The sequence below is a fragment of the Sceloporus occidentalis genome, unplaced genomic scaffold (genome assembly GCF_023333645.1).
Source record: "Sceloporus occidentalis isolate IW3139 unplaced genomic scaffold, rSceOcc1.0.p SCAF_2, whole genome shotgun sequence".
Lineage (NCBI taxonomy): Eukaryota > Metazoa > Chordata > Lepidosauria > Squamata > Phrynosomatidae > Sceloporus > Sceloporus occidentalis.
Window position 1 is genome coordinate 249,300,516 of NW_028316982.1, and position 9,209 is coordinate 249,309,724.

Sequence of the window (9,209 nt, forward strand, 5' to 3'; positions counted from 1 at the left end):
TGTTACAGAATTGCAGGGACACCGTTTAGAAGCCATAAAGAAGCTGTTTGCGCCTTTGGCTGGGACACCTCCTGGCTTAAGAGGTAGGTTTTGAGAGGCCACATTAAGTTATTGACAAATATAAACATGAATCCCAAAAGTGATGAGATGATAAATCTGGGTTACAGTCTCACAAATACAGAACAGAATGCCAGCCCTCATTTTAAAAGCATTAGACTTCAGCAGTTAGCATTAAATATGATGGGTCGTCAAAACTTTTTAAATGGTTTTATATAAGGCAAAGAAAAACATTTTATCATTTCATTGTGATGGCAAAGCATAAGACTGAGGCACAGTGGCCATGGCATTTTGTGCATGGACATGATTTATGGAGTGCTGAAGTGGCCATCTCGCTGTGCTCCTTTACCAGCAACAACAGAGTGGTGCGTTTGAGATATATATGGGCAGAGTGATACACCATGACAAACGATTTAATAGATTGCTGAATTATGACTACAGTAATGCTATCTAAACTGGCATAGGAACATAGAAAGCTAGCTTGTGCCAGAAATTAAGGCCAAGAGGTCCTTAATCCGGGATTTAAATGAAGCATAGTAATACAGAATATTTTCAGAGTTGATGGTGATAATGTCAAAGAAAGAATGTTTTAATATAGCATGTAATCTTATTTAATGGAGGGGGCAGGGAGTAAAATTGGTTCTATTCTTGGCTTTAATAGCAACTGGATCTGCAGAAACCTGTAGAAAAGGCAGACTTTTCATGGCATGGAGTTACAGCCTACTAAAGTTGCAATAGAGCTGTTATGAAAAGATAAGACAGAATTTTTATTTATTTTTTTTAGAAAAGGGAAATCCTCACTTTAGCTTAGTTCAGGAAAATGACACAGATAGATTGCATATTAGACTGGAGGCTTTTACCCTTGTGTCAGGAAACTGAGTATCAGTGCTGTGCTTTGGAAAGTTGTTTTTCAGTAGGCTAGAACATGTACCAATGTATGTAAGTTACAAGAAAAGAGATTCCACCTAAATATTGGTAAGAACCTATGAGACCTCTTTGACAGGGTGGTGGGCTCCTCTTTTAGAAGTTTTTAAACAAAGGTGGTATAGCTTAGGCGGGTTGGACTGGATGCTGTCCTTTCCAAATCTGTGATACTAATGAAATGAATTGTAAAGAAGTAGAACTTAGTTCTCAGGGAGGCAGTGCACATAAGAAGAGCCATGCTCAGCTAGTGGCCCATCTTCTGTACCTTGGCCCCTGCTTGTCTGGTTTTATTGGATACATTTCATTTTGTGCAACCTAAGGATGTGGACAGGATCCTCACTACAGCAAGGCAGGTTTCCATCTTGTCTAAAAGAGGCTGTGGTGAGGCCCTTATTGAAAAATTTCTTCCTGGACCCCACAATACCTAAGAACTATTTGCTAGTCTCTAATATCCATTCTTTGGGCAAGGTTCTAGAACATGTGGTAGTCTTCTAGCCCCATGGGTTCCTGGATGAGATGGATTATGTAGATCCATTTAAATCTGTCTTCAGGCCTGGCTATAGAACAGCAATAGCTTTGGTCACCTTGATGGATGACCCGCATGTAGACAGGGGGAGTGTGTCCCTGTGGTTCTGCTGGACTCTACTGAGCTTCCAAGATCTGACAGGATTTGATACCTTTAGGATGGCACCAAATGGGATGCCAGATGGGAGACCAACGAATACCAGGTGCTGTAGGCTATATTTCAGAGTAAAGAACTGGCAACGACCTCTGAAGATTTGTTACTTAAGAAAACCCAGCAAATTTCATGGGATCACCATAAGTGAACAGGCAACTTGAAGGCCCATGCACACACATACACAGAGATCTAAAAAAGAATGAGTAGGATAGTGCCATTATGCTCACATCCTGCTTTTGATCTGGGATTTATTGGATGGCAGGTTTTATTTTGATTGTTTTTTGTATTAAATTGTTTTGATTTGTTTTAAAATGGTTTTATTGACTGGAGGCTGCCTGGAGAATCTGATATATAAGGAAGGCTAGACATCTCTCTAATAAATAAAATAGGCATCTGGCTGACATCCGTGCAAACAGAATGCTGGACTAGAAAGGCCTTTGGTCTGATCTAGGGTGGCTCTTATTACTACTACTACTACTATCCTCACTATTAGGCTGAGGAGGAGGATAGGGTGAAGCATAAAGGAGGTGGAACCTCAAAGACACCTTTCTGAAAGTCTGGTTCATTATGATTAATATTGCTAATGTTTGAATATGTATTGTAATATTCATTTGAAATAATAAATAAATATTTGCATGCCTTGCCAAGTTTAACATGACACCCATGTGTGTATAACTGTACAGGGAATAGTAATGCTTTCACATTTCTGTTGGGAGACACACTGCTCATTATGATTCTCTATGCTAGCCCTGGGGGACCTGGGACCCTCTAGATGATGGTGAACTTCCCATCTTCCTGGTCTGTTGGCCAAAATGATTGGAACAGATGGGAACTGAGAGTCTAACATCTGGAGGTCCACAGGTTCTGCACGCCACCTCTGATCCTTTGACAGCTGTATCCATGCTTGTGCAGGTATGGTTCTTTTCTGTTTTCTTAATCTGCTTGGTTTTTCTTCTTCTTCTTCTTCTTCTGTGTCTTTATGCAGGTTACAAAAGTACGATCTCTTGCAACCCTTAGGATAGAAACTTATTAAGGAGCAACAGAAGAACCTGAGGTCTACCCAGGCCTGCCTCTGTGCTTCTATTATTTGGGAAAAGTTTATTATCTTTTTAACAAACAAAAGGTGCTAAGTGGTTTTCAGCTTTCTTGAAGGAGTCCATCATGGCTGTAGGTGATCTCTCTTTCAACTCAGTTTTCCAATGTTTGTCTAAGCATTGCTTGAAGGGGTTGGTGGTTATGTGAAAAGATATACATAGTTTGGAAATGTGTGGTGTGGCTTTCCCACCAATATACAAGAAACAACTTTTTACTTTTGTAGGTAAAATGGAAAGCAATATAGCAACAAACAACCTGTTCTGTAAGAATGGATTGTTCATAAATTCCCTGCATGGAGCCTGGGCAGAAACAGATGTATATGAGTAATTGCTGTTTCACTTGCCATTATGTTCTTCATTTTACAAATTTTATATTATGCCTTGATGGCACATCTGGAGCAAAACAACGGAGGACTTGTCAGCAGCAAATGATTTTTTTCCCAGTTTTTTAAAGATGCTGCAGCTGATTTTTTTTTTTTTGTCTAGTATAAATGACAATCTTACCTGTATATAGACCTATTGTAAATTGTCTTTGCATATGTATTTGAATAAATGGATCCAAAATGTTCCTGAGACCGCTTTGTGACTCAGCTCTTCCTTAGCTTTAGCTGCTGTACATAATTGTCCCAGCATCTGCAATGAGAGCCTCTTCAGAGATTGTCAGTGCATGGGTGATGTCTATTGCAATATATGCTGGCTTCCCCTAACTCGTGTCCCTCCCCAGATGTACTGGACTGCAGTTCCCATAATCTCCAGAAGACTAGACTGTGAATGGGAAAGCACATGACTCTCTAGATGTTGTTAGACTGCCACTCCTGTTAGCATTAGCCAACATCACCAATCATGAAAGGTGATGAGAGTTTCAGCTCAGCAACATCTTCAGAGTGACCTATTCCCTAGACTTGCCCTGGGTTAAACCTAAAAACAAAAATTACAAATTGAGCCATCTCTTTACCTCCCTTGGGGATATTTGAACGATTTCCATGGTCATGCATTTCAAAACCGGTACTCTTGAGAACATTGTTCTTTAGCAGTTTCTTCCAGTTTGAATTATCTAGTTTGCACAATAGCTCTGAGGGTTAGCGATTCATGCTATGATACATCAGTCAATCTATGGATTTTTGCTAGAGGTTAAGACTGTGAGTGGGCCATAATTAGAGGAGTAGAGGAGCTGCTCAATTGATTTCTAACACTAACAAATCAACACTAGTGTCAACACTATTTGTATTCAAATCACTTTCTGTGATATTAGACAGAGGAGGAGAGGACTGCTATCTCTTCAAGATGCTGATAAACCTAATGATGTTGCAACTGGGGTTGTAATTACACTTTCCTTTGGGTGTGGTTGGGTTGCAACCATCCGTATTCCCCACTGTTGGCTATGCTAATTAGGGCTGCTGGGAGCTGCAGCTCAGCAACATGATTCTTGCTCTCATGTCCAGTATTAGTTTGGCCTCAGCAGACTCAACTACAGATGACTGTTTTTTCAGTTGGACGGGAGCAGAAAGTGCACATGGAAGTTCTGAACCATTCTCTGCATTCAGTGAAAGGTATTTGAATAAATGGTGGTTTAAACCAGACAGATCCTATTATTTAGTGGCAAGGGCAACCTAGGACTGGGAGGACAATCTGCTCTCCATAGGGTTGGATCTACCACTGTTCCTGCCTGGGAAGGTAATGCCCAATGGCAAGCTGGACCTTTGTCCAGCTTCAGCTGCTGCATGTACAGCATCCCTTCCTTGTGAAGGTGGCCTCTAGGTACACTCTCCATGCCTTCATCACGTTGAGTTCAGGTTACCTTCATGCAACCTATTGGGTGAAACACACAGCCAAAATAAAGTGGCTTCCAGCCACTATGGAGGCATGGTGTTTAGATGGTGCACACCTCTAAAGTGGCTGGAAACTGCTCCAAACCTGCGCACTGGTCCTTAGGACTGTAGCAAAAAGGAACTGGGATAATCTGGCTTCTGGCAGCACAGTTCAGCCACTGTGTGCATGGCCTGCCTTGGGAGCGGTCTGTGTGATCAGTGGGGTTCCAACCCACCTCTGGTCAGAGAGGACTTAGGCCATTCTTTCATGCCCATCTGCACTAGTCCTCTGTAAACTTTCCTTTCAGTGTGTTCATAAAGTAGTAGTAGCGCAGGATACTGTGCCCAGATTTCTTTTTGGTGTATTCTAGAGAGACAATACAACACTAGTCTTGAAACAGCTCTGCTGGCTTCCTATTTGTTTCCAAGCCCAGTTCAAGATGTTGGTTCTCACCTTAAAAGCCCCAACTGGCTTAAGGGCAAGATATCTCTACGACCACTCCTTCCCATGAGAACCTGTCTGGTAGAAGACATTATCTCCTGGAGGGATAAGGGGATGGGGGCTCTAGATGGGGCCTTCTTTGTAGCAGTAATTTTGTTACAGAATTTTGTTCTTGAAGGCTAGGTGGGCTGTCTCCATACTGGCCTCGAAGTGGCTGGTAAAAGCCAAGTTGTTGGTGGTTTCACTGATTAAAGATGCTCTTTGCTTTTGATAGGTTCTTGTTTTATTATGTTATTTCTTAAGTAGTTGTTAGTTTCTGTTAGGGATAGTTGCATTTTATTGTGCTTAATTCATCTTAAGCTGTAAGGGAATTGAGAGGAAATTCAGAAATATTTTAAATAAAATTAGTTAAATGCTCAAAACGTTATCTAGCTGAAGAATGACTTGGTTTACTTATGGCCCTTCCCTATATGATGAAAATGGCTAGTGCATGTATTCATACACAGAAGGTGGCAGCCCTCCAAGCATCACTGCCTACTAGCTATGCCAGCTGAGCTATTCTCCATAAACCTTCTGCCTTCTCCTACATCCACTTTCAATACATGAGATGGCAGGGGTTGAACGGAGTCTGAACTTAAAGATCCCTTCCCTTCCCTCCCATGGGCCCATTACAGACGGGCACCCTAGGACGGACTCAGTCCATGCTAGGGTTAGAAAGGGGTGTCTCTTACAGACGCCCCTAACTCTAGCACGGACTGAGTCCATACGAAATGGCGGCGGCCGTTCCACATGGCCGCCGCCATCTTGACATAGCAGATGCTCTGCGTCCACACGTTGCGCCCCGGATATGACGCCGCGAGTGCGTGACTAGCGCCTCGCAGCGTCACATCCGGGGCCCAGGAAGGAGTGTGATTTTCGCGCTCCTTCCTTGCAGCATCTGGGAACTGCGCCGTTTGGCTGCTGTGGTTCCCAGATGCTGCAACCGGCGGTGGCAGCAGACCGCCGCTTTTCGGCGGTCTGTAACCCGCCTTCCTTTTTATGATATAGTGCAGGGATTGATCAGCCACCTTGATCTTAATGGAGAGGCGGAGTATAAATTATTATTATTATTATTATTATTATTATTACTATTACTATTACTATTGATAAAGTGTAGGCATCCATGTGTCATTGGACTGCACCTTCTAGTAGCCCAGAGCAGCATAGCTAATGATGAAAAATGCTAGGAGTTCAAATCCAAATCCAAGGTCCTGGGCTGATGGAATCAGGGGGGAGCTAGTTCAAATGACCATGGCTTGATGGTCTGCGAATTGCATATACGTTTGTCATTAGGGCACAGTTGCACCAAATCCCATGTTTTTTGATCTAGGGACAGCAGGTAGAGGGCATGTGTGCCAGCCATTATCACAACAAACTGATCACAGACATTTTTTATGCAGCAAAATTACCTCAAATTTCATCTCAATACTGGTTTGCCAGTTGCAAGTGCAGATGGCACTTGTTATTCCTTCTCTCAGCTCTACAGGCCCAGGTGACTGAGGCAAGTAGCAGATGATGGATGTCTATATATAAAGCCTGCCTCAAGCTCCACAAATTAAAGGCCTCTTGTGAAGGTTCCTGGGCTCCTGCAAGATCTCTAATGGGAATCTGGAACTCTAATGGGAATCATGAGATGTCCTCCTCTCAAAATACTTAGGTGGGGTTTATGTAGGCATGTCACATGTACAGTATATCAACCAACTTTGAACTGATATGGCGCAAGAGATATGTCCCATATTGTTGTTTGGAAAACCTGGCAAACTTACAAGAGAGGGTAGACAGAAGTTTTTAAGGCAGCTGCTTGTTACAAACTTTCAGATTTTTGGGAAGTGGATCCAAAGAACGAGAACAAAAGATAAAGTTCTTGTCTGATGAATCAATTCTGCATTTATTTGTCACAGGAGTATGGCAGGGGCATTCAAACCATTTATTCACACATATGTCCTCTAGTATTAGAGAGGAATACTATTTAAAGGTTATTAGGGAAACAAAACAGTAGCTATTCATGGGAGGATGTGGAAATAATTTATGTTGAGAAGTACAAGGTTGGTGTTAAAAGGGGGGAAAACATTTGCCACACTGGACTGACAATTCTCCCCCCTGCATCATGAAATACCTTTCAAAGTTTTTGTGGGGGCAGCCGTGTCAGTCTTTTGCAGCAAAACCAACAGTTTTTCAATTTACCCTTGTCAAGCCAATGGTATCTACTTTAAAAGACTAACAATTTTATATGGTAGGATTTAGTGATATCCCTATGCATTCCTAATTATTATAGGGTAGACTAGCAGCTTCATTTGATAGAATTCAAAGACATCCCTATGCACCTGAGGAAGTAGGCTCAACCCTACGAAAGCTCATGCTACTAGCTTCTCCCTTTGCATACACCTTTCAATGGATAAGCTTTTGTGGACTCCTGCCCATTTATCAGCGGCACAGGCTGTTGTTTTAGTTATTTTTATATCCATGGTTGGGATGGGAGGATGTAATTAGTGAGATAAGTGGAAATGGAAATATAAAAAACTAGATAGATAATATTATCTTAACTGGCATAGTTGTTAACTGCCCTTGAGTTGGTCGTGACTCATGGCAACACTGTGGATGAGACATCTCCAAGACCCCCAGTCCTCCACTGCTCTGCTTAGGTTCTGTAAATTCATGCCTAGAGCCCCCAGTTAAGTCTATCCATCTAGCATGTTGTCTTCCTCTTTTTCTGCTGCCTTCTACTCCCTAACTCCCTAACATTGTTATCATTTCTAATGAGTTGTGCCTTCTCAGGATGCGGCCAAAGTCCCACAGCCTCAGTTTTGTCATCTTGGTTTCAGAGAGAGTTCAAGCCTGATCTGATCAAGGACCCATTTTATTCCTGATGTTTCGCCAGCATGTTTCTCTGAAGATGCCAGCCACAGATGGCCCACAAAAAACTATGGATACTGGCCATGAAAGCCTTCGACTTCACAAAGGACCCATTTGTTTGTCTTTTTGGCTGTCCACAGTATTCTCAGCATTCCTTTCCAGTACATCATCTCAAATGATTTTGTTTTTTGTTTGTTTGTTTGTTTTCCTGATGGCTTTTTTCACTGTTCAGCTCTCACATCTATACATGGTAATGGGGAATATAATGGCTTGGACTATTCTGCCTTAAATGCTCAGTGTATATCTTTTCACTTTAGGATTTTTTCTAGTTCTTTCAAGGCTGCCCTTTCCATTCTTAGTCTTCTTCTGGTTTCTTGACTGCAATCTCCATTCTGATCAGTGTTTGATCCCAATTAACTGACATTAACAAGCAACAAACAGGCGAGAGAACAAACATCCTAGCATAGATGAACATAAATGTATCACTGAAGGAAATTAGACCATGGTCATATGCATGCTTCCATGACCCAGAAGAATTAAGTCCAGCACTTTATAAACATTATACTGGTTGTTCTGCCTCATGCCATTTGCCCTCAACAACCTCCTAGCATTGAATACCAGTCAAATGGGGAGGTTGGAGGAGAACACCAATGAATGTAGTTGTAGCTCAGGCTTTTTACAGTGCTGAAATAGAATTACTGGCTTGGAGAATCTAAAAGTCATCTTAAAAGGAAAATAAAAATAAGCAGAATGCATACCTTTCTGTTTCTTGTGCAGATCGCCCCCTAATACTCAGAACTTCAATTTGGCTCCATTAGACATTTTTTAAACAGCTGGTCATGCTTGCCCTCAAGGCAAACTTGCACCAAAGCTAAGAAACTGACCTGACGGAAACAGACCCGCTTGCTTGACCTTGTTGCCTAGAACAAGGACAGGCCAGATGGCTTGACCGCCCCCCTTCTGCACAAGCCAGAAAGCCAAAAGCATCTGTGGACTTGAGCCCTTTTGTCAGCGTATGAAATGGCCTGCAGTGAACTCGCTGGCTCCTAGAGGCCATGGCAGTAGCAATTTGGGGCTGTATCTGGGATGTGCACCCGCTTTCTCTCTTAAAAAACTGTCACACAGCAGGAAAGGGCATTCTTTAGTGGTTTTCCAGGAGCTCTCTTTCGTCTTATATTTGTTGGCAAGTCCATGGTTTTGCTCGAACCTGACAGCATGGTTCTGCAGTCAATATTACTGAATGAATCGTCTCAGAGAGTGGAGAAAAGCACCTTGTGAAATATTCACGCTCCTTCCAGACATTCATAGGAAAG

The 9,209-nt window shown here is 42.3% G+C and overlaps 1 protein-coding gene across 6 annotated transcripts in view; it reads left to right on the plus strand.

Moving 5' to 3' along the window:
• RDX (radixin) overlaps positions 1-7,902 on the plus strand; it is a 50,325-nt gene extending 42,423 nt beyond the window's left edge. The window contains exons 15-17 of one of the 6 annotated variants that reach the window (XR_016280264.1): positions 9-83; positions 2,408-2,572; positions 2,979-3,319. Coding sequence is in view for 5 of the 6 variants with exons in the window: in XM_089512680.1 (XP_089368806.1) it covers positions 9-83; positions 2,646-2,682 (112 nt within the window). In the remaining variant the exon portion in view is untranslated. The other 5 variants (XM_089512680.1, XM_089512681.1, XM_089512685.1 and 2 more) reach the window with 5 other exon arrangements.
• Positions 7,903-9,209: the final 1,307 nt, after the last annotated feature.